Below are 26,026 nucleotides of genomic sequence, written 5' to 3' on the forward strand. Positions count from 1 at the left end.
TTGCCAACGAACACTTCTGTACCTCGACTTCTGTTATTGTTGTCCGCATGACAAATAAAGAACCTTGAACGTGGCGGCAGAAAGTAGAGGAGAAGGGAAGTCAAAGATAGATTCTCCAGCGCTCACCTTGTTGAGGTGGAGCTGCTGCTGCTGAAACTGCTGCTTGTGCTTCTCCAGGAACTGCTGGTGCTGCTGTTGCACCACCAGCTGCTGCAGGGCCAGGGCTTGGGCGTGAGCCTGCGCGGCGCTCCCTTGGGGCAGGGGGGCCGACTGGGTCCGCCCCAGTGGCCGGTGCTGCCGCTGCAGCTTGGCCATGGATGCCGCTGGCGACATAGACAGGCCGCTCACACCTTGAGACACAAAGCAGGAGGACTTCAGTTACTAGACGAGGTGAAACCCAAGACCACAGAGTGTAAACTCGTATCCTCGTATGGGAGACAGCTCATTTCTCAAGAAAAACAAGAACAGAGACTGCATTGTTTCAATCTACATAACACAGGCTGTCTGCTTCATGTTGTATGTTCGATTAGGCACAAAGGCTTTCAATTTCTGCACTTTGTCTGTACTATATAAGTGATAGTACTGTTTCAACACGATGCATCCTTCTCCCAGTGAAACCTGGGATTAGTACATTTCCAGTGCCTTTGTTAGCAAGTAAACTTACGGGACATTTTATTCAACAATTTTCCATTCTTTGGACTTTTGTTATGACATCGTACTTTGACTGTTGCATCACTGATCGGACACAACAACGAGGACTGCTTTTGACTGTAAATCTGCAAAAAAATAAATAAAAATCTACGTACACTTTAAATACGTGGCTACAAAGAAGTCATGGTCAATCTCATTTTGTCCCACGTCATTTCAGTGACCCCAATAATTCAGCTTCATTTTAGCTTTAAGATCTGAATGAAGTGTTTTAGTTTTGGGAAGGTAGATCTTGCTAAACCTTGGGCCGAAGCCATGTAGGAAAGCTACAGTGCTCAATGGTGAGTGTTTTGATGATGACCTGACTTGCCGCCGCTCCAAAAACCCAGAACCTTATGAAGTATTTAGACTAGGTGTCATAATGATGCATGAGCCTCTGTCTGCAAGGTTTATTTTGGCGACTACTTTGAAGAAATTTGACATTTTCAGAACAGCCGACCACCTTTTTCCAGATTGAAAATTGAAAGCAAAGGTGGATGTTTCGCGTGCTTGTCGAGTCAGGAGGGGTTTATATTGTCTTTTCGAGCCTTGAGTGGTCAGAGGACACTGAGAAAGACCCCTGACCTGTTAATGTAAGCTGCATTGATGCCAGTTGAATTCCTAAAATGCAAGATAAATATATGATGTTGTTCAACATCAACAAATGGCTTCCTAATTTCACTCTTATTGGTGTTGGATTTAAGATGAGTCGGCAGATGTATTTGTGAGCCACATAAAAACTGCCATCTGTGCTGCCATACTGCGATTCTTCTATTGTGATGATACTAGCAGGGAAAAGTGAACAGATTAGTCAATTTACAGTGCATCATATACAGAAGCTGATATGAAGCATGGTGCTTGAATATCGAGAGGTTTTTTTGGTGGCTGAAAACATGACTACTTGTCTGAGCTGAGAACTCAGCAACTTGTTACGGCCTATGTGTGGGTGTGCACACGTCCTTGTCTGTACGTCATTGTGCGTGGATTACACACATGCATGCGTCCATGTGTGCGTCATTGCCCATTCACTGCTAGTGTCCCGCTGAAAATAGCAGCAAAGTGGTAGTAATGAATGAGCTGATGGGAAAAGGGTGCACAATGCAACTATGTCACACTCTCATAGCATACGCTGACATATGAAAGGAGCTCATTAGTTTGAGCTAGTGAATGGACGTCTGTCAGTGTGAGGTGGCACACAGTGTACCACGGACACACATCTCCAAACTGAATACTATAACTTTTAGTCAGTGTTGTCTTTGGTGATTTGCTCTCATTACCATCAATTTTACCAAAGCTACTACCATGAATAGAGCTACCATTGTCACATTTATGAATATCAGTCACTAGCTTTAATAAAACATCCATTACTACACGGACCTGTCACCAGGGGGCTCTGTGCCGGGCTCTGGTCCATGAGCACCATGTGTTGAAGCAGTGGACTGTGCGCGCCGTGCCCGCCTGTTCCCGCTCCGGCCTCGGCCAGGTAGGGGGTCAAGTGGCCGCCGGAGAGGAAAGGAGGGCTCAGGGAGAGGGCCGGCTGCAGACCTCCATCCTGCTGGGCCGAAGTCACCTTGAAAAAGAGAGAGAGAGAGAGAGAGAGAGAGAGAGAGAGAGAGAGAGAGAGAGGGCTGACTTTCAATAAATGGTCACAGACAGTACACTCCAGATAAACAAATTCACAGATAAAACAGTCTGCAAGTAATTTCGCCAGCTTGGCAGCAGTTCCCTGCTTACATTGGAAGCAGCAGTGGACGTGGCAGTGGCGGGCAGCCCCAGGGTGATGTTGGGTAAAGATGGTGAAGTGTAGAGGGACAGCTGGTTAATGGAGCCACGCTCAGCACCGCCGCACAGCCTCTGGGCCAGAGACGTCTGGGAAGCACATTTAAATGATTTATCTGGGTTTGAATCATGAGAAAAGAACAGCACATGGGGCAAACACCGCAGCAGTAGATAGTCCACACCTGGGGAAAGAGCTACGTCTGTGCCCGACTGGCGATGTGAAATCGTCACGGCCATCAGCCTCCTCCACACTGCCTGAGTGCCCCTAATGGCTACCACAAATAGCATCTAGCCAGCTCCTCGGCTGTCTTCCTCCTCTGCAGAAATATCACCTGAGCATCCCTCACTGCTGCTAAGTCTACAGGCTAATGACAAGCACCTGTAGCCCAGCGCCCACACAAAAGAGCAAAGCCACTCTGACAGCAAAGGACTGAACTGAGGCTGTCTATACTTGAGCTCATGTTTTGTGCCATGATGCATAACCTTTAAACGCTGTGAAAGGTTTATGCTAAATATAAAGTATAAAAAGTATTTTGTGTTTCCCAACTATTTCATTTGCCGCAGGGGAGAAATTAATCAGCGTCTTGGCCTTCACTGGATGCTAAAACGTCTTTGAAAAGCTTAAAAGTTGCCAGTCTTAATTATTAGCAACTCCCAGGATGCTACTCAGGATTAGAGGGTGATAGAGGGGACTTTAAATACAGAATGAAACTAAGAATTTAAGAATAAACTGTATAAATTGTACAAAAAGTGCAGGGTTCCCATAATGTTCGCGTAACATAAACATAATAACAGCTCCATATATGAGCAAATGTACAGTACATATCGGTCTAAACCTAGGGTTCTCTGAAGTGACAAGTTACTTGCTGTGTGTGTGTGTGTGTGTGTGTGTGTGTGTGTGTGTGTGTGTGTGTGTGTGTGTGTGTGTGTGTGTGTGTGTGTGTGTGTGCATTACCTCCATACTGTTGGAGACTGACACAGTGATGCCGTTCTCATTGGGGATGTTGTTGGAGCTGTTATTCGGGGAGCTTGGGCCTGAGCCGGGGGCGCTGCTACACGCAGAGTCTGAAACACACGCACGCACGCACGCACGCACGCACGCGCGCACACACACACACACACACACACACACACACACACACAAATCAAATACAGTCACAAGAAAATACAGCAGCCTAAAAAAAAACAGCTGATGCATATACTGTATGTGTGTCCCTAACCTGCCATGTCGAGTGAGCGTTTCTTGGCGGTGGTGATGGGGCTGTCTCGACGACGCAGCAGCGGACTGCTCCTCCGCTCGCTTACTTTCTGCTTCAGCCTGGAGCGCAGCTTCAGGTTAGGCTCCGAGGCTGAGGGAATAATGGAGAGAGAGAGAGAGAGAGAGAGAGAGAGAGAGAGAGAGAGAGAGAGAGAGACGACCCAAAACATTATGACTGATTCATTAGTTCATTAAAAAAACTGCTACAGTATATGGTGGATTCAACAGAAAAGGGCAGTGGTGGAAGAAGTATTCAGATCCTTTACCTAAGTAAAAGTGCTAATACCACACTGTAAAAAATGACAAGTAAAAGTCCTGCATTGAAAATGTTTCTTAAGTAGAAGTATGCAATGCAATTCAATTCAATTTGTGAAAAGTTTATGAAAGGTTTATGCTAAATATAAAAAAGTATTTTGTGTTTCCCAACTATTTCATTTGCCGCAGGGGAGAAATTAATCAGCATCTTGGCCTTCACTGGATGCTAAAACGTCTTTCACAAGCTTAAGCATTTTTTTTTTTTTTTAAAAGTCTTAATTATTAGCAACTCCCAGGATGCTATATATGCAAGTATCATCAGGAAAATGTACTAAAGTATTGAAAGTTAGAAACTGGAAACGATCAAAACAGTTCTGTGCTTAATCTTCTAATCATTTCAGCTGTATTTGTAGGCCGTTATATTGTCGGGTAGTTTCATTTATAATAAAACATCGTATTTTATAAACTACATGTTTTGTGTGCAAAAATCTTAATTTGTAAAGTAACTACTGTAGTAACCAAAGCTGTCAGATGAATGGAGTGGAGTAAAAAGTACAATATTTCTCTCTGAGATGTAGCGGAGTAGAAGTAGAAAGTGGCATGAAAAGAAAAGACTAAGTACAAGTACCTCAAATTTGTACTTAAGTACAGTACTTGAGTAAATGTACTTTGTTACATTCCACCACTGGAAAAGGGGGGCCATTTTTGAGGCGTGTCATCATGGAGATACAGCTGAGGACAACTCCTATACCTCTTATTTGTGAACATTCTTTGTAACATCCTGTCATTTCAGATACCTGCCAAGCTCATTATAACTTATTACAAAACTTCTATGCATGCACCAACTTTTTATTATTTCAACAGAGCAAGTTAAGTGTCTCCAACCAGGATAAATGTGGTGGTGATGGGAGATCTGGTATCAATTCCCACTGCGTTACATCAACCAATGTGTCCCTGAGCAAGACCCTTAACCCCTAGTTGCTCCAGAGGTGTGCGGCCTCTGACACATACAATGTATAGCAATTGTAAGTCGCTTTGGTTAAAAGTGTCAGCTAAATGACATGTAATGTAATGTAAATGTAGTCTCACCTAATGATGCGTCTAATTATCTGCTTTACTTATAACGTGGTGTGTGACTGGTACTTGTTGCAGCCTGACAACCTGTTATTTGTGTGAATAAATGTCTCTCTGTAGAAACTTAATTTGATATTTTTAGATTAACCCTCTCATGTACAGCACGTTGAACTGCAGTGTGCCATTTCAACTATGAAATTACAACATTGTCATCTACTTCTATCGCCTCTGATAACTCGGCGACTTTTGATTCTCGCCAACTCCAACTCAGACGCCGACACTCGTGTCAAGCCTCCTTGATGTTTAACAGATAAGTGCAGCTTTGGACGAATCAATCAAAAGGGTGGGAGAGTTACCTGAGCTACAGTCTCACAGGCTTTCAACTAAAACTGGGAGCTCCGCACATCAATCTGTCGTGGAGCGTGTTCCACAGAGCCGCTCTGTTACGAAACCTGTTTGGTGGACAAACTGTTACATGACGCTAGCCATTTACCGTCCAATTCCTCCCTCTTATCTGAAAATGCCAAATTCTGATTCTTTCCCTTACAACATTGCGGCTAAAAAGCAATTAGCTCCAATTTGGGAGCCATGTCTTACTGCCCAAAGGCCTTTTGGTTCTTTTGTAAACGCTGTCACAGAGTTGTGAATGGAGACAAGGAGAAGGGAACGGCATGTCACCTTGGCTCCAGCTATGGAGGCTAATGCTCTGTTTACTCTGCCCTGCCAATCAGCAGCCTTGGATAATTGCACTATTCATTATCCAATTTTTAATCATCAAAAGGAGAGCTAAATCCAAATGTGGTACATCACTAACCCCGATTATGACATAAGCCAGATTAGTGCGGTACTATATTTTAAACCGAGGGTACAAATACTGAAACACTACCTAGACCAAACTCTGAAAAAAAACACAGAAAAATTCTTTTAGGAAACATTAATCAAACACTTGTGCCCATTCACAGTGTCACATAAAAATAAATGTGTGGAAAAGAGTGAAGTGTGAACTACGAAGTGTGAAGATACAGTACAGTAGCATAAAGTGGGAGGGACTGATCAGTCCAGATGGAGTCAAACCAATAAATGTTGATGGCAGGAGTCGTTGGAGTCAATCTACCACAAATGAGCATTTCCGAGGCTCCCTGTCCCTGAATTTGATTTTCAGGTCTTAGAAAACAATGAAGATGGAAGTATTTACAAGGGCCTTTAAAATCTAGGACAGTTACCCCCAACAAAGCCAAAACGTAATAACTCAATATTTTGTCAAAATTCAGTTAAGACCAGAATCTGTTTTACCATATTAAAATGAATATGCCATAAAAATTTGCAATTTTCCATAAAAGCAACATGTAACATTAGTGGGAACTACAAAAGAAGCAATCCACAGCTAGACTTACATAAAGATAGCTTACCGACTATTTTCAACCCGTTTCCTGCGATTGAAAAAAATCAATTTTGATGTGCTGACACTAATTCAATTTATTATACCACATTAATAAGGCAGCAGCTAAATGTTATTATAATAGAGAAAAAGTAAACACTGATAAACAAGTCCTGCTACTTTTAGTTTTACAACATACTACAGTACAGTACCTGCTGTTATCTGACATTCACTCATTTTTCCTTTTGGGGGATATTCATCCTAAAAAGCTTATAAGCTTATATAGCTGTTACACACTTTTAGCTAAGCAGCATCCAAACTTCAAACCCTTGTTCTAAACTTTACCGTTTCTGTAGTTACTGTGGTCTGATTTTGTAAAACCTAAAATGAAAGTTTAATAGAAAAGGTTTTATATGAATGCACAGAGAATAAAAGCTGAAGGTATGTCCATGAAGATGAGCCAAATGTTTACTTAGTTTATTTCAATTTTCATAAAGCGTCTAACTTTCTAAAGAAGAAACTTTGTTAAACATCTCTGGTCATGATCATTGCTGAACATGATAATGTGATAACCTTGATATTGCAACACACAAGTTATTATGGATGCATGAGCACATACAATCACACATGATATCAATGCACAGATGGTGCATTGTTGGCATGCTAATGTAAGTGACATCCTGTATTCAGACAGCCGCATGTTGCTTTGTATTCACGGTTGAGCTGCTCAGTCTGGTTATCAACCGACGCAATGTACCATCCAGTACCAGTCTGCCTATGTGCTATTGTGTCCATGTACAGGACTGGCTGCCCCAGTTAGACTACAAAAAAAAAAACACATCATCAGTGAAAAGACAGGAACAGTATGTCTTGCTCATCAGAGAGCACAGCAAGTCAAAGGGCATCAAACTTTCCCATCCCGTCTACATCTTTCAGAGGCATTCATGTATGCGTGAAAACATGCACCAGACAAGGCACATTGTAAGTTCATGTGATGCTCTCTCACCCTGAAATGTTTACTGTGCACGAAGAGTTAATGATTTTAAAGGCATCCATTAGACTCAGGAATTCAAAAAGCACCTCTTGTCACGCAACTCTTTTTTCCACTGTTGTCATTGTGCTGTGGATAAAGAGTGTTGGCTACACAAAATTTCTAAAATGTAAAAGAGGAGATGGGAGATGCACAAAAGAGCGCTGTTGCTTCCTTTGACCGTTGCTGGGAGCTACTTTGTGGCCAGGCGGTGATATGAAAGAGCCTCTAACCTCTCCCGAGCTGGCATTACCATAAGTAAACCCCGCAAAGCACGTCATCGCTGAGGGCAAATATCAGGGTGGCACAGGTTCTCTCCTCTCAGGCAGACAGGCAAACACAATCCCCAGCCTTATAGAAATCAAGGGACGAACTCACACTCCAGAGACATTCTTTTTTTGTTTTTTTCTATACATAAAGATAGTTTTCGGGAGTGTGGCATCATCGTGCCACTTGCTGGATTTAGTTTAAATCCTGCTTGCCAGCTCCCGTATTCTGTACTCTCATCTTCTATTGCTCTGCTTTTGAAAAGAAACCAACACTTTTTCCGTCCTACGCCTCAAATGTTTTGAGGTTTCACGTTCCTTGAGGTCATTTTAATGGTCAATGAAGCCACCAAAAGCTTCTCCACTTCTCATCTTCCTCTCTCCATCCCCCTTATTATCACTGCTCTATCATCTCTACTTTTCACTCCTCAATTTCTCCTTTCTTCTTCCCTCTCTCCGTCTTCTTCTCCTCTCCCAGGGTGGAATGTAGCTGTGTGGGCCAGTGTCGACTGTGGTCTTTCTGCTGTTGTAGCCAGCACTCAGAGTCAACAGGACTCGAGCGCTGGCTGTAGCCGCCTGCCTCCGCGCTAAGTGAATAATTGCACTGTAAGACGACCGCTGCTTCACAGCTACACCACCGCACACACCACTCGCACTTTACACACACACACACACACTGTAGGCCAGAGAAAACTTTATGTCAGTGTGGTGCATTCTGTAGCGATGGAGCCGCTCTAATAACTTTTGACAAGATTTGTTACCCATTTAAAGGAAAACATGGTGCTCTGTGAGGTGGTAAAGTTACTGCTTGAAGCAGCTGTGTTTTGGGGTACAAGTGCACTCTGTTTATCACCTTTACTTACTGTATATGTAGCACAACATTACAAAGTTCGTAACAGATGAAAGGGCGATAAGATAACAGTAAAAGTGAAAGCAGAACAAATTAAAAGCCAATTTAAAATCAGATGTTGTAATTCCCACTGCCTGCTGTGTTTTTGAAGCGGAAGGTGGTGGGCAATTAATTTCTTGGAAAATACAGCAAATGACATTTAAATCGGACTCAAAAACCACCCAAGGATTTATGGCCTCCTGTTGGTTGAAATGTGTTGGCTGCGTTTTTAACAAGCTGAAAGAGTTGTGTCATGAAAAACCACCGAAATATGTCCTTCTTGTAGCATTAACCCAATAAAAGCAGATCAAAACTAGCATGTTATATAGTTGTTTTAGGCCCAAAAGGTTTTTATCAGCATTTACTATAAAAAAAAATATTGCACGTGCCAGATTTGACATCTCTAAGACAGTGAGTAAACCAAGGAGAGGTCTAATGGGTTTACTATGTGTGTATCATCAGCATAACAGTGAAAAGAAATATTGCTTTGTGAATTACTTGACCCTGAGGTATCATGCAGATTGAAAACAATAAAGGGCCAATAATAGAGCCCTGGGGAACCCCCAAAAGTAATCGTTGCACTGCAAAAGGAGATGTTCCCAACTGACACAGCCCTCAAATAGGATCTGTCAGAGGCATTTAGTTTTAATATGCAATCATCAAACAAATTAAAGGCAGCAGAAAAGTCCGGCAACACAAAATAGTACAACAGCAAGCATCAGAGTGCTGCTGAATGCCTCAAATCTGATAGACTCTGAGTTAAATTTATATACTGCTCTCTCCAAATTCTTTTGATATAGATATCTAATAACACTGTCAGTGTTAAAATTAAGTTTCTTAGGATGTTGCTGAACAATAGCTGAGTTTAAACAACCCCTGAGGATCAGGAACTATTAAAACCTAATAAAACGTCAGGTGCTAAAATGTTTAAAAAAAAACTGTCTCACTCAAATGAACTCTTGAACCACCTACACTTCGACTCTCTTGAACACTCTCATGTGGGGTATGCTGGGAGACCCTGACAGCCTAATGTGGATGTGATTAATGGTGCAGAGCTCTGATGCCATCTAAATTATGTTAGACGTGAGTCTGCATAGCAGCTACTGGATGTTTCAGTTGCAAGTGTTTGTGTGTAATCCTCTCTGAACGTGAGCTTGCATAGGAGGAAATAGACAGCTCTGCACTGCCAAAAACTAAATGTGTAAGCGCGTGTGTGTGTGTGTGTGTGTGTGTGTGTGTGTGTTTGTATGTGATGTACCAGTCTTTCGCAGTGGGAAGTCATCCCGGGGGTTGTAGACACCCAGCACAGGGTGGTTGTAGGTGGACAGACCAGTCTGTGGAGGTGAGCTCTGGTCCAGGGAGCTGTGCTGGGTTTTTCTATAGAACAAAAACACAGTATTAAAGATGCCACCAAGATCACAAAATTATGTGGCCACTTAGTGGACATGTGACCGAATAAGTAATCCAAACAAAGTAACTAACTTTATAGCTGTCAAAGATCTGTCTGATTAACACATCATGCAAATCCCTTGGCAAAGCTGCAGACATGTGCTGCCATCTGTTCACTGCCTACAGAATAAGGTGGTGTTTGTAGGCAAAATTAAGCCGAGTTGGCTTCGGACCAAATGCATGTTCCTGAGCAGCGGATGTACACTTCTCATGTACATGTTCTCTTCCAAAACTGAGGGGGCAGATGAGTCCAATGAGTGGAGTGAGAAAGGCATAGAAAAGAAGAGACAGGCAGATATAGAAAGAAAAAGTTTGCATCACTTTGAGCTGTTAAAAGTCAACATGTGTGGGTGTTTCACTGGGTCACACATCAAGATTATGCAACGTTATGTCTTTGGTTATCTACTTGCATGTTACGGTTTTAATGCTTTTATTGTGCTAAATTAAATATACATAATCATGGAGAACATAATTTGTAAATGATGTCCACTGTTCAACTATGATGTCAAAATATGTTAGGTTGTGTCAGGTGACGCTTAAATCTTAGATTTAAATTTGTTGCTACTTTTTATACTCAAATACATATCAAAAGTTGTACTTTTTTACTCCACTACACTGATCTGACAGCTATTAGAAATTATTTTTCATACAAAACATATGATCAGCTTCTAAAACAGGATGCTAACTTGTAATGGAGTATTTTCTACATTTTTGTATTCCTACTTTTACTTAATACCTCCTCTACCACAGCAATCCAGGGAGACCAACACTCTCTCCCATTAGACAAGCAAGAAGTACACATACTAAAAGAGATGGAGTATTTCAGTCAGTCAACTTCCATTCAAAAACTGCAAAAGTAGGACATGGCCATTATCAATTGGTTTATATAACCATGTTTCCATGTAACTCAGACAATGAAAGCACATGACAGGTGACTACGAGAGCAAACAAAGGGGGATATAGCAAGTGTACACACCTGCAAAAGGGTTCCAGAGATGCTACAAAAACATTCAAGGCCGAGCCTTAAGTGTAGGAGCCTCTATCATCAGGTTTCAATATCCTGCATATCGTGTACGTGAATGTGTATGCGTATGTGTGTGTGTATGCGTATGTGTATACATGTGTGTGTGTGTGTGTGTGTGCGTGTGTGTATGTATGTGTATGTGTATGCGTATGTGTATACATGTGTGTGTGTGTATGTGTAAGTGTATGTGTATGCATATGTGTATATATGTGTGTGTGTGTGTGTGTGTGTGTGTGTGTGTGTGTATGTAGGTGTATGTGTATGTGTATGTATGTGTATGCGTATGTGTATGTGTATATGTATGTGTATGCATATGTGTATGTGTATGTGTATATGTATGTGTATGCGTATGTGTATGCATGTGTATTCCCATCTCTGTTTTATAGCCCTGCTCAATCCATCTCTCCATCAGGCTAACACAGTGTGGCAGGTGAGGTAGAGGGGAAGCTCTCTGATAGATTAAGACACAATCCAATACATAATTCAGCTGCAGACACCATCTAAACATGTAATGACCTGCAGTTAGCTTCTGCTGTTATTTGCTGCTTAAAATCATTACAAAGAATTGGAATATAAAAACAGAATGCCATGGCATTCCAACTGACAGGATTGATAGTGACTTCTCAATGTGAGACAGGTGATAGCTAGAGTTAAAATCTAAATGCAGCTCTAAATCTCTGCTTTTCTTCTCTATCTCTCTTTGATCAAGCAATAACTGTCCCTCACCGGTACCAGTAGGGAGCGTCATTGTGGAGGCCTCCTTGGTTGAGGCTCCGCTGGGCCAGGGCCTTCTTCTTGTTCAGGACAAACTCCTGGAGCCGCATCTTCACCTCAGTACTCGCCACTGCACCTAAGGAGTGAAGATGTAGAAAGAAGGGTGATACACGGCAACTGGCAGAAAAATGAAATCCCACAAATGCTTTAGGACACGTAAATCCTCTGGAGGGCCAGAATTGGCGACAAGAACTGACTGACTGACAAGTTATCATGGGCAGTTGGCACATACTGTCTTGCAGTCTGCAGGTATGATTCAAATGTCTCATCATAATTATACTCAACACGTTTTCTTTTTCTTTTCTTTTTTTTTTTACTCAACATCATCATTTTATTTCCCTTCAGGTTGAAATAAATCAAGACAACGTAGGAGGAAGGAAACGTTGGCTTCCAAAATTTGGCTGCACAGCATGACTTTGTAAGGTTTTTTTAATGACAACAATGTGGACAGTTTTTTTTTTATTTTGAGGGGGAGACACACTTTTGCCTTTATTACATGGTGGACACTACACTACAATATCAGTTGATGAATCAAACACACAAAACATTCTCTGCGATTCAGCTACTCCAGCGTGAGAAATTGTAAATTATCTAATTACACACACACACACACACACACACACACACACACACACACACACACACACACACACACACACACACACACACACAATCGACTCGCACAGATGCAGCCTCGATGTGTAACCACTTTCCACATAGTGTGTAAACTGCTCTCAAGGACTCCTGTCCACTCGCTTTCAATGAACTGTTGAGAGACATCCAGCAGGCAGCGGTAATAACTTGGCTTAGCCTCCACCAAGGCCACCAGCTAATACAGCTCGTTTACCACAGTAAATACACATGTTCTCCAAGTAAAATGGAAATACACAGAAATGCAAACACACACACACACACACACACACACACACACACACACACTGTGAATACTGATCTCAACGGTCCTTTCAACCATGAAGCATTTTAGAATTGAGAGTTTTTGCTAAGCAGTTCAGACCCCCATCTGATGCCACCAAACAGGTGAGGAACTAAACCTTTTGTCTATAGTCAGCAGTGGTCTGGGGCTAGGGCGTAATTTCCACTGGGGACAGGGGGGACAGGGGGGACATGGTTTTCTTTTCCTCCAATATTTGCTGCTGCTCTTTAGGAGGCAATGTGTGAATGCATGTTGCATAAAGGGTGAGAACAAACTAAAAAAATCTTACTATCTAAATAAAAAAAAAACAGGTTTTAGTTGGTTTCTGTTCCAAAGGGTGTCTGGTGGAAGAAAAAGAAAAAGTAGCTTTGGATTGAGTGCTTCTTTAATAGAGCATCTTGTTTCAGTAATGTTTGTGCAACTTACTCTCCTGTCCCCTCTCCTTGTTCTTCAGAAGCAGCAGCTTCTGCTCCCTCTGCTGCTTCTCCAGCTCCTGCTCTAGCCGGTGGTTCTCCATCTTCCTCTGGTGCTCCAGCAGCTCCTGCTGGTGCTTCAATGCCAGAAGCTCTTGCTGCTGCTGTAGGAAGAAACATCAGAATCATGTCAGCAAAAAAACTCCAACATCCAACCATATATTTAAACTTTTTTTTTTGCAAACCCTGTATATCAGGAGACACTTCTTAAGCGGTCTTAGCTGCGACATTAAAACCGCTTCCAACAAGATATCTTCTCGTTTTCTGATCTAAATGTCATTCTTTCATTCCTTTCTGGTCTTTAAACATCTATTTACATTCCGGGTCTGCTTGAGTTGCCATCGGAAATCATCAAGTCTGACAGCTGTTTGAAGCAATACAATTAAACCTTTGCAATTCTATAAAAGAAAAAAACCTCAGGCCACAAGCTTAAGCGTTTGAATGCATATAAACAATATAACTGAGGATGAGGCTATAGCAAGACGCATCAACCAATCTGCTCCCTTTCTTATCATGCCAGAAACGAGCGAGAAGAGCATCTGTTAAATGCTGTCTTCCTCAGGCCTTTGTACTAAAAAGGAGCAAAGTCGACTGTGGCTTGACAGTTTGTCCTGGAACCAAAAAAGGTCAAAAGTAAAATGTGCATACAAGCCAAAATGTGCTCACAAACACCTAGTTGTAGTAGTGAAGCGTCCTTTAATGAGACCCAGAACTCCCAGTGAGTCACAGTGGATAAGAGCATCAATTAAATGCTACAAGTGCACACCGAAAGCTGCTTTCACCTTCTTCGGAGCCCTAATACATTTCTCTGACCTAAGGCACAAAGGCCAAACCAAGTCCTAATTTCTCTTTACTGTCTCTGTAATATACAATAAATAGGCAAGCTGTCTGTGCTTGCACTCAACCAGCTCCATAATGACCTCTTTCTGACGTGCCAAGGAAACGACGCTCTGCCCTCTTCTTCCCCTTATCATCACACACCGAACGCCAGTATTTGATCAGTTTACTAAAACTGCATGTAATCAACTTCTCATCACACAGTAAATAGACGCTCAGTAGCCGGGACATGCTCCTCTGTTTACCCTGAGGGCATAATCAAATGTTTGAGACAAGTCCGTGAATAAATGAGTGTCTGAACGTGAGAGGAAGGTGAGGCGGGACAAGTGAGAAAAGCACATGGGCTCTCTGGCTTGCTTCCAGCCCCGCTGCCTTCATCCTTTTTATTTTTTATTTTTTATTTTTGCCTTTCAATCAACATTGGGGATAGGGGTTTGAGTGGGTGGGAAGGCTCAAAGTAACCTCCCCACCCACATACACACCCAAACACACACACCTAAAGCCCCTGTGGCTCAACAAACCAGAGATGTACACACAGAATTTCCCTTTTGACTAATACTGTGGGGGGCTCTCGCATTTGAGTGAGTGTGTGTCTATGCAAGTGTGTGTGGCTGCCCCTTAATGTAGAAGCAAACTGGGCATGCGTGCGACTGTGTGTTTGCTGACATTTGAGAGGATGTGTATGTTTTAATGCCTGTATGCCAGTGTGTGTGTGCGCGTGTGTGTGTGTGTGTATTTGTGTCCACAGGGGCTGTGAATGGGGCTGATTGAGGCCGGGCCTCCCTGCTCCGGCTGTGCGTCACTGGCCTACACCTGAGTGGTGCTGCAGCCCCACCACAGGCCAGACAGCCTTCATTCAGCATCACTCATCCATCAACATCACAAGACGACCCAACAGAGGGGACTAAACTGTCCCACGAGAGGGAAAGCACAGCAGATAATACAGTCTATAAATACTATTGAGTACAATGTGAAATGTGCACCAAGCATCTGCAAAAGGCTTTTTCATTACAGATGGTCTCAGGAAGAAGAATGAAGAAGTAGAAAGAAAAAAAAGAAGGAAAAAAATGAAGGGAGACAGGGAGGGGGAAAAGAGAGTAGAAGAAAAGAAGGAAGAGAGGAAGGACATTAAAACATATTGAGGAGAGAAGAGAGGAAAGGACACAAAGAGAGCAACTAAAGAGACCGAGAGGAAGGGTGAGCGGAAAGTAAAAAAGTGTGGAAAGGAGGACAAGAGGACAGTAGGGAAGGAAGAAATAAGAGGAAAGAAACAGGAAGGCAAAGGACACACAGTAGAAGGAAGGAAGAGAGAAAAGAAGGAAGACAAAGATGGCGGTAAGAAAGACGAGGACAAAAAAAAACGAGGGAACAGGAGGTGGAAGATAAGAGAGAAAGGAGTAGAGCTGCAAAGATGAATCGGTTAATCGATTAGTTGTCAACTATTGAGAGAAGAAAGAAGACAGGAAGAGAGAAAAGAAGTAAGAGTAGGAGAGGAAGGAGGGAAAGAAGTAAGTGAAGAAAGAAGGAATACAGGAAGGAAGGGAGAAGAAAGACAGTACGGAAAGAAGAGAGGAAAGAGGAAAGACTGGAGGAAAGCACGCTGGTAGAAGAAAGAGAGTACATACGAATAAAAGGAATAAAGGAAAGACCAGTCCAGTATGAATCAAGTTTGCGCACGAGGAACTGAAATCATTACATTCAATCTCCTGTTCTCCTGCCCCCGACAATCCATTTTTAGACAATTTCTACTTGAGTCCTGAAAAAGTAGTTCAGCTGAATCTGCGTGTGTTACAATTCACATCGCAGCGGTAATGTTCTAAAAAAGAACAAACACTAGAATATTTTTACATGACACTTGAGCCCCACAGGAGCTCTCCGTGCTCTCGGGGGTCCTGATGTATTAGAGCTTCAGAGTGTGGGCGTGCTGATCTAGATTCCCTTTGTATTTCCAGGTCACTACGATATGGGCGTGTGATCCCGGCTTCATCTGCTACACGACACGTACTGCTCGGCGTGTAAAGCAAGTCTGACTCGCAGTGAACTGAAAGAGTCAAACACTTGACTTTCATATTCAAATGCGCTCCTTCGGAACATAGAGTATGTGTTATTGGAGGCTGATATTTAAAGTAAGGCTACAACAGGACTGGACTGTTACACACCAACCAGACGGCCGACTGAAGAGAAAAGGCAGTCGGACTGATCAGTCGGGTCCCCGAGGTCCAAAAAAATGCCTCAAAACACACTGAGGCGACGCCGACTTAAGTGTACGCTCTGCGAGTGCGTGAAACGTAATACGTCGCCATATCAGCAGGCGGCGCTTCTCTGTATCGTTTCCCAGAAAATGAAAACAGGCAGCTGATAGGACGAACGTGCCACGTGGGTCTTTTTTTCCCGGAAATTCACAGCCAGACTGTCATGGCGGCTTGTTCAGAATACGATCTCATATTGTACTAAAATAGTTCACCGAAACGTGTGTTTCTGAAAACATTTGAAGCGAGAAATAGGCCGTGCAGTTGATGAATCTGTCTTCATTTCAGATCGACAAAGGTCCGTTTTTGAGAGGCTTATCCGCTCGCCATTTACGGGTGGGTCCCGAGTGCCTCTCTCTGACTGAGCACGTCGGGTCGGCCAAAATGAAGGCCGACGGCTCCTCCAACGGCACGGAACACACCGAACAGACTCGAGTCACCGACCTCGCCAGACTGTCCGACGGACGATAATCGGGTTGGTGTGTCAGGGCCCTTATGCTTCTGCGTCGAATTGACGGCGTACCCCCGCAGACCCCTCTGCGTCGACGCGAACCCCCCTCCTCCGAGCCCTCCGCCGTAGCTCGACGTGCACCTCCAAAAATGTGTAACTTCGCGTCGAGGCGACCGAAAGGGTCACGACGCCGTAGCTACGGCGTGGAGTTGATGCAGAAGTATAAAACAGCCTTAAGGGTTTAGTTATGTAATGCACCATCAGCGCTAAAAAAAAAAAAAGAGTCTGTCTTTCACATATTTTCTGGATCTAAACACACCCTTGTATTGCTGTTATCTATCGCTGAAGTGCCTCCTTGTTCTCTGCTCCCTCTTAACGTAGAGCAAAATGATTTAAAGCTGACGGAGCTGCTCTCAGTGGCTGGGTTTAGTCTGTTAATGAAGAACCTAGACGGAATCAAGAGCTGCCTCTGCTTTGTTTAGCGAAGTTCCAAATAGGATTGGGCTGCAAGCCTGCTGCTGGGATTTTGGATTGCTGCCTCTTGGGCTTAAATAAAATTGTACTCTTTTGTGCTACTTTAATTATATTGCCTTATGTACATGGTTGGTTGCTGTGGGTCTACAGCTTTAATGATCGATGATGTTGTTTTTCTTTGAATAACAAGGCCACATGTACTCAGTGTACTCAATCTGTGAGAAGGCGGACATGCTGCATGTCCATAGCAATCATTTTAGTCAAAATTAAGGACATATATGTGTGTTAAACAAACATTTGGCCTTGAATCATCTCTTGCATCACTAATGATGCAGCTGGGGCTAATTTAGGTTTGGTATCTAAATCTACAATAACATATCATGTTTTATGGTTGTCTGTTTGTATCAATAATCTAAATCTGCAAAGCAACTAAAGCTGTCAAATAAATACAGTGGCATACAAAGTACAGTTACAAAAAGAAAGTCACATTAAAATGTAAAATCCTCAAGTACTTGTACAAGTACCTCAAAATGACACAGGGCCTGAGTAAATGCACTTGAATGCATTCCGCCGCTGTTCATATCAACTGACCCGTCAGAAATGTAAATAGCATACCTTGATGTGTTCCTGGAGCTGGGCCTCGTGCTGGCGGGACAGCTGCTCGTGCTGCCGCTGGAACTCGGCGATGAGGATCTGTCGCTGGATCTGCTGCTTCTGCTTCAGGGTCAGCAGCTCCTGCTGCAGCTGCTGCTCGCGCACCGAGGCCCCCACCACGCCGCCGCCGCCAGCCGGGCAGGACGACTGCTGACTGGGCGGGGAGAGCGAGGACACCTGCTGCTGCTGCTGCTGCTGCTGCTGCTGGTGGTGGTCCACGCGCAGGTCCATGGGAATGGCGGCTGGAGGGAGACGCAGGGGCAGCGCCGAGTTGATGTCCACTAAAGGGCCGAAGGGATACAGAGAGAAGTTGGAACAGAGGTACAATCACACAGCGCGCCTGTATGTTCTTAGATGTTGGGTCAACCCTCTGACTGCCTATTAAACGCTGTAGGGCCGGGACGATATGCTATTGTCCCGATTCGATTCTTTCACGATACATGGGTGCCGATCCCATTTGTATTGCGATTTTTTTTCCATTCAATGCGATTTTCATAGTATCGCGAATCGACAGTATTGAGCATTGCGTTTTTTCCTTCTTTAACACAAACAAAAGTTGAATAATACACTTCTAGAGGCAATATATCATGCGACATTTCTAAGAACTACTACTGCTACTTGTTTTCTAAGAAGAATGCACATCACATGTCAGTCTGACATTTATTTCATTTGTAAAGAACGTGTTTTCTGCATTTTCTGCTTTCGCTCTGTTTTGCTGGAAACGGACATGATGCAGTCAGCGTTACTGTATAAACAGAAAATCTTTAGGTGAATCATTGGTAAAGAATGAATCAATAATAAATATCACCATACACACGATATTCCATTTTCCTTCCCAACCCCTAGTGAGACAGGACCAAAACATACTGTAAAGCTAAACATCGCTGTAACATGATTCTACAAGGCACCTTGGTGTTTACGGAGTTAGTTAGTAAAACTGCAAGGGGAGACATTGTACCGTTGAATTGGATTAAATCAAAGCTCCTCAAAATGTTACTTAATGACCTGCTCAGGAATGCAGGTATGAGCGTTATAAAAAGAGACCGGTTGGCACCAAACTGCAGCCTCATCTGGCACCAGTTTTAGCATCAATTTCTGAAGCATCGAAAGGGTTTCAAAAGTGATTCAAAGCGTTGTGGTTCTAATTCACACGTTCTCTAATTTTGACCAACTTTTCTGCAACTTCAGTGAAAGAAATACATAGCTGTACAAATGCTATGGTGTGCAAATGTGTTTTAAAATAAGCTTTCAATTGACAGTATAAGGGTAAAGGGTGAAAGACTGCTCTCAAACTGTAGCCAATGCGCTCACTTAAAGACACACAAACAGTGACATTAGAGTGATAAATCAAATTAGCAGCGTTTCACCCGATAATAAAACACCTTTATAGCCACGGGCAACATAACAGATGCCTGTAATAGAGAATCGACTGTTACTTGTACCGGCGAACCCAAGCAAAAGGTCTAAATATTTAGCATCTGTCAAAAGTAATCAATCTGTACAATGTATCAGCTGGCACTGATATACACATACAGTGCATGGCTGGTGCTGTGGTGCTCACAGCAGCTTCAAGTCCCCATGTTGGTGACCATCTTCCATGTTTGAAATCATAGCGTTTTTCAGTAGCTACCCCTGAGGTGATGACAGAAACTTCTTATGGTAATCAATAAAGCTTCCGATCTAGCAATGAAAAAGTGACATTGATGCCTTTTTCTACACACACACACACACACACACACACACACACACACACACACACACACACACACACACTACCCATGACTGATGCTGCAGTTACACATGAAGCCTGGTGACATCTGACAAAGATTGCATTGACCTGAAGCGTGCTGCAGACCTTGAGCCGGGGCCAGCCACCCACAAATCACTGCACAGGAAGCCTTCCAATCACGCGGCTTCCTCCCCATTAAATCTGAATAAATAGGAGTCGATAGGCTGATTATTTACCTACATGTTTACAGAGAGCGCGGCGAGAGCCAGAGATACTTGCCTGGAACTTTGTGTTAATAAAGAGGCAAACATGCCATCACTGGCACACTTAATGGCATGGTCCAGAGCCACACGCATGCCCACAGACGCACAGCAGATACACAGCACTTTATACAGTCACTTAAGAAATACACAGCGATTATCCAGTGGCAAATTTACACTTTGAAGCATGTATGCCTAAAATCCCGGAGAGATTTCTCACGATATATTTTTAGGATGTCACACTCAATCCTTGGACAAAATCACACATTTGAAGTGTGAAAGTGCCTTTAAGAAAGCTTCAATGGTCATAAACACACTTGTCAAATAGCCACTCAGGCCCCGCTATGGCAAACTGATTTGAGAGAATTCTAACAAAAACACAGACACATCTCTCTTTTATATTGGAAAATTGCTGATACCTTTTCCACTTCAAGTTTAGAGACGGGATCAAGTATCCTGCATCTGTTGGGCCGTCCAATTGACCCATGATACATTATTCTTTGCGAGCCGCGCTAAGTCTGAAAAATAGAGGCGTAAATCATACATCAGAAGATCGTTTAAATGGAAACAGCCTTTTTACTACTTACTTCTGAACATCATCCTCACTGCAGACGAACTGTAACTGTGCGTGTCGCCTTTAAAAACTCCACCGCGGCAGGTGAAACGCACCCCCCGCGCCTATTATCATCCGTGCCATCGGAGAACAGAGCAACAACATGCAATAGGTCCCTGAGGGCTGCCGTCATGTGGGGGATGACAACAACATGTGAGTCAGTCGTCGCCACAGTCGTCTTATCCGTTCACAATGCGCACAAAGTGAAAATTAGTCTATTTGTTTCAACCCGCAGGACATGAGGTTTGACATTTCACCCGTCTTAAGAGGCCTTCTTTCATTCCCTTTCCCTTCAGTCTCCTTCTTATTTCCACTATTACTTTCCTTCCATGAAAAAGAGCCTGAAGCGTATTGCCATTTGTGAATCTGACTAATAAGGTAGGCTACCCAATATTTAATTCAATGCAGTGACGCCCTCAGTTTTTTTGGCTGTTCTCCGGCCCTCGGTCAGTTTAGAGGCGACGACGGTTACAGTTCGGCAGTTGAAGAGACGAGAGGGAAAGGAGAGAGGGTGCTTGTTAGTGAAGACTGACTCCTACAACGGTGAATCGTTCCGTGGAGAAAGTTTGCATCAAAAACACGAAAAAAGGGGGTTTTGACAGCGGGATGTTGGATCTGAAAATAATCTAAATTATAGAAAACTTCTCATTTACAGTGACATTTTTAAGTTGCTTTACTCACTAACTTCTACTGCTACCTGGATCTGTATGAGTCACTTTGCAGTTTGAGATCCTGATTCAATGTCTGGCTGACTATTAAGGAGACTGAGGGCTGAAAGTAGCAAGGAGTCTATATTAAGTTTTCAGGGTCAGTTTTGGGCTGACGTCAAAGGTAAACATGCACTGTGACTGCTGACCTACGGCTGAAAAAAAATAAAAAAAATAAAAAACACCTACACTTTCACTTATTTATCTTATCTAATATTAGTTTCAGCACGTATAAGAGCAAGCCAATCATTTTACGTCAGAGGTTTCAGATGTGACAGGAAACTGCACTTGTCAAAGCGTTGCGGCTCCAATCGTGGCTAATGCAAATCCATAACTCATACGCACAAACGCTCTCCCCGTACAGAATGTTCTGCTACAGATATTGAGTCCCTGACACAACACAAACAGCCTCTACCTATTGATAGTGACGCACATGCACAAACAAACCTCATATGGCATCTCTGTCACCCCGGCAGCGCTAACTGCTCGCCACACAAAAAAGAGGGAGATGCAGAAAGAGAGACAGAGAGAGGTGGGAATCGGTGGTGTCGTTAAAACGTACCCATCAGTGCTCTCCTCTTCCTCCTCCTCCTCTTTTCAGCAGCCTCCTCTTCTCCTTATCACTGCACCTCCTCCTCCCTTTTCCTTCAGTCTCTTACAGGGAATGACAGTACGCTCCCTTCATCGGACTTCTTCTCTTGCGCTTCACCTCGGTCACTTTTTGCTCTTCGTTCAGCCCCTCTCCTCCTGTTTAACATGGTGGGCGTCTCTCTACTCTCTCTCTCTCTCCCCCACCCCTCTCTCTCTCTCTCTCTCTCTCCCCCCCCCCCCTCTCTCTCTCTCTCTCTCTCCCCCCCCCCTCTCTCTCTCTCTCTCTCTCTCTCTCTCTCCTCCCTCGTTTGCCCAGTGGTGATATCACAGGGCAGTCTCAGGCATGCAGCCTGTTTATTCTGCAGCCCTCTGCTTTTCCAGGAACCAACGTCACATACATACACACACACACACACACACACACACACACACACACACACACACACACACAGCACTCTCTCACTCACTCTGTCTCGCTCTCTCTCTCTCCTCACCCTCTCGGCTCTTTTCCCCGCTCGACCTGCTTTCCTCGCTTCTAAGGCCAAGGAAAACCCTCCACGCCGGTCGTAGTGCATTGAATATCTCTGGCTCCTTCTTCCACTCAATTGCAGGCGCCCCCTTAGGCTGCGTGTCTCCTTTGTGCCCCCCCCCCTCGCCCCCCACTCTCTCTCTCTCTCTCTTTCTCTCTCATGTGGTTAAATACCGTGTGCTCAAATTCCTGGACTGGAATTGGCCTGCATTTCCCAAACAAATAAAACCACAAGATGGTTTCAGGTGAAGATGAGTAAGGACTTTCCCCCGCACTGAGGCTCCTCAGATATTTAAATACTGGAGGACCATAATATAAGAAATATTAGATCGTTGTTTGTTGTTTGATTCATTGTCATCTCAGCCTTTGCTACTGTAGTCTTGTATGCCATTATTGTATAGGTCTTTTATTTTGACATTTTGTTGCTTGTAACTCACAAAAGTGTGTGTGTGTGTGTGTGTGTGTGTGTGTGTGTGTGTGTGTGTGTGTGTGTGCGCACGTACACATTTGGACAGACGTGTGTATTTTTGTTTGTTGTTACGTGATTGTTGTGTGCTGATTTGGTAAAACTGTGTTTCTTGTTATGTCTTTTCTTTGTATTTTTTGCTAAAATTCATATTTTATTCATTACTTAACATGCTACTTTTCCTGTCATTGACCTCTCTCTTGTCACATCACATTCAGACAGAAATGCAAAAAATGTGTCAGAGTTTGCTGATTGTTCTTGTCTTGATTTATAATAAAAGAGTGTATTTGGGTTTTGCACTCTTAGCTGGACACATTTAAAATTGGAATATGCATTTTTCACCATTTTTGGAACAAACAATCAAGTAATCGAGAAAATAACGAGGATATTAATCAATTGATCAATCATAGGATAATCATCATTGACTGCAGACCTACCGACAGGCAAATGGGATTAAAATGCACTACAGTTGCAGTATACAGTAGATTCCGTCAGAGGTGAAAACACACAACACCAACATAGATAACCTCTGATATCAGCACGTTTGTGTACAAGCAGTGACGTCCAACACATACCTTAGTTTACTGATGTGTGCCAGATAGAAGACAATATAGCGGAGAAAACCAAAACAAAGACAAACGTGCCGTCTCGAGGGGAGCGCGAAGGAGCTTCCCGGAGTCTTACACGCACACGAGTTTGACAAGAGCAGGGACATCAGATTCAATTCCAGTTTGTCAAACTGAAAGTATGTTCTCTAAAGTTTCCTGTAGAATCTGAAGCAGAAGCAAAGTGGGGACTTCACGTCTGTTCCTATTCTCTCCTTTTCTTTGAGCATTTCAAATTGTCCTTCAGTTTGAACAATGTTTTAAAGCATGAGAGGGAATCTCCGCGACAGTTGCACATAAGTCACGATTTGAACATCTCTCCATCTCTGTGTATTTATGACATTACTACAGGTTATTCCACTCTTTGGATGCTTTTTTTCATCCGGTAAGCTGAACCTTTACTCCATCCTCACCCTCCCTCTCAGCAGGTTCCTCTTCTCACTACCCTCCATCCTCCTCCTTCTTCTTGCCCTATCCTCCGGCCCTGCTCTGCGTCCTTCCCCGTTCAGTGGCTTCCTCCCACCTTTCTTCCCTCCATCTCCCCCGCAACAAATCACAATCTGTTTACAGCCCCTCGGGCGCACTCCTCAACTCTTTTGGCTCCAATTGCAGATCTATTTATACCAGACAATGCAAAGGGCTGGCGTCTCTGATTTGAGACTCGGTTCGCCGAGTGTATATCGCACGGTCCGACTGCCTGAGCTCCAGACTCCTTAGGCTTAATAGATGTCATACTGAGCTGAGCAGAGCTGTTTAGAGCGGCATCAGTAAAATGTGGCTGAGATCCTTTCTTTTTTTCTTTTTTTCCTTCGTTTTTTTTCAGCATGCAAAGAGATGACAAAGCAGAGGAGATACTTTGCACAGGGTTTCAGTGTGCATTTAGCAGCAGGGCGAGATGAGAGGCAACAAGTAGCACATCTGTTGATGGTGGAAAATAGCTGCGGTCGGCTTACTGATTGGTCTCTGAGGGTGGGTTGCGTGAACATCCGCCTACGTTACTTTCTCCCGCCGACTCTCTCAGCTGCTGCGAATTAGAGCGTTGCCTCAATGCAAACTCTCGGAGACGATGGTGGTTATAAGCTTGCAGCAAAGTCGATTGTGATCACTGTGACCTCTTAAAAAAACAACCCACAGAGACATAACTCTGACAGGGTAGAGAAAGGAACAGGGAGGGCGTGACGGAGGGCCGTGTAGAGGTGCAGCAGTCTTGTTTTGCCAAAAGCAAGCTCTGGCTTGTCACCGTCTCTATGACATCAAGAGGAAGGAGACGGGATTGAATGCGAGGCAGAGACATAACACGTGAGACGTAGAGAGGGACGACGCGTGAAGGATGAGCTGCGGTATATGCAGGAACGTGTTATTTTTCGGACATTTTATTGATTTACTACAAAGCTCACATGATCCAGAAAGACATTTTATAGACCAAAAGGATCAATGGATCAATCCAAGAACGTCATCTGCAGACTAATTGATGAATGAATCTGCCGTAGTCCTACATTTTTGAGTCAATGAAATGTCAGAAAGCAATCCCAATGGCAACACCTTCTAATTTAACAGCCCAACCCAAAATGTCGCATTGACAACAGAGAAGAATCTTAAGCTCTAAGAAGCTAGAACCAGTGAAGGTTTTGCACAATTTTTTTGTCAAGTTCCTGTTGATTGCGAAATCAAACTTAAGTGTTTACTTTGAGTCATGAAGCTCCCTGGGAGGTGCAGCTACCACCGCTTTGCATCCCAAAAAGACAGCACTGCTTGTTCTGCGCTCAGATGCATCCACCAGAACCATTACCTGAAGATCAGATGACAAAGCATTGAAGACTTAAATGATACAATTGCATTTTGCATTTTCTATGGAGGGAGGCGCTCCAGGCTGTAGTGCCAGGCATGCTACAGTCAGTGTGCAGTGTGAATGCTCTTAGACAGGTGCACTCTCCTGCGAGGAGCACATCCAAACAGTCCGGGGTCACTCACACACACACACACACACACACACACACACACACACACACACACACACACACACACACACACACACACACACACACACACGCTACCAACGTGGACGCCCCGGCAGCTCTGTATCCAAGACAACAGATTTCGAGAATATCTGATGAAGCCACTCCAGTGAATTTCAATATTTTATCAGCCTAGCCGGAGGCACGCAAAACATAACCCCAACAACAACACGAGTGCACATGTGAGGCTTTAGTAAGGTTTGGGACAAGAGAAAAGATACATTGGGTCAAAGTAAAGGAGGAAGTTATTTTCTTCTTCCAAAGCAACATGCTGGCTGAGCTCACCGCTGCTGAGAGTTTAACATCACCTTGCTGCTTACTGCTGCTCTGTGGCATCAGAGAAACAGAGAGCAGCATGGAGAGTAAATCATGAATCACACTTTTACTATTTCCATAATTTTTTTAAGGGGAAAAAAAACAACTAAGAATCCAGAATTTGTTCTCTGTGGTGAAAAATGAAATGCACAGAATGGTTTAAGCTTCCTTATTATGGAATTAGATAATGCAGTATGCATATATTACCTCAGACTCATTTCTCCTTCAGATTACCTCATCTCCATCTGTGCCCCCTTTCGT

The 26,026-nt window shown here is 43.5% G+C and overlaps 1 protein-coding gene and 1 long non-coding RNA gene across 13 annotated transcripts in view; one reads left to right on the forward strand and one right to left on the reverse strand.

Moving 5' to 3' along the window:
• The window catches only part of LOC144513016 (histone deacetylase 4-like), a 57,292-nt gene that overhangs the window by 14,395 nt on the left and 16,871 nt on the right, over nucleotides 1–26,026 (reverse strand). For 6 of the 12 annotated variants that reach the window (XM_078244068.1, XM_078244070.1, XM_078244067.1 and 3 more), the window contains 9 exons: nucleotides 17,897–18,216; nucleotides 13,224–13,374; nucleotides 11,816–11,939; nucleotides 9,875–9,993; nucleotides 3,687–3,815; nucleotides 3,422–3,531; nucleotides 2,422–2,556; nucleotides 2,065–2,257; nucleotides 127–350 (listed from right to left, as the gene is read on the reverse strand). In XM_078244068.1, the coding sequence (XP_078100194.1) occupies nucleotides 127–350; nucleotides 2,065–2,257; nucleotides 2,422–2,556; nucleotides 3,422–3,531; nucleotides 3,687–3,815; nucleotides 9,875–9,993; nucleotides 11,816–11,939; nucleotides 13,224–13,374; nucleotides 17,897–18,216 (1,505 nt within the window). The other 6 variants (XM_078244077.1, XM_078244073.1, XM_078244076.1 and 3 more) reach the window with 6 other exon arrangements.
• On the forward strand, nucleotides 11,933–13,329 carry LOC144513019 (uncharacterized). Its single transcript, XR_013501066.1, has 3 exons — nucleotides 11,933–12,112; nucleotides 12,209–12,281; nucleotides 13,252–13,329. It is a non-coding gene; the product is annotated as an uncharacterized LOC144513019 (long non-coding RNA).

The sequence above is a fragment of the Sander vitreus genome, chromosome 24, assembly GCF_031162955.1.
Source record: "Sander vitreus isolate 19-12246 chromosome 24, sanVit1, whole genome shotgun sequence".
Taxonomy (NCBI): domain Eukaryota; kingdom Metazoa; phylum Chordata; class Actinopteri; order Perciformes; family Percidae; genus Sander; species Sander vitreus.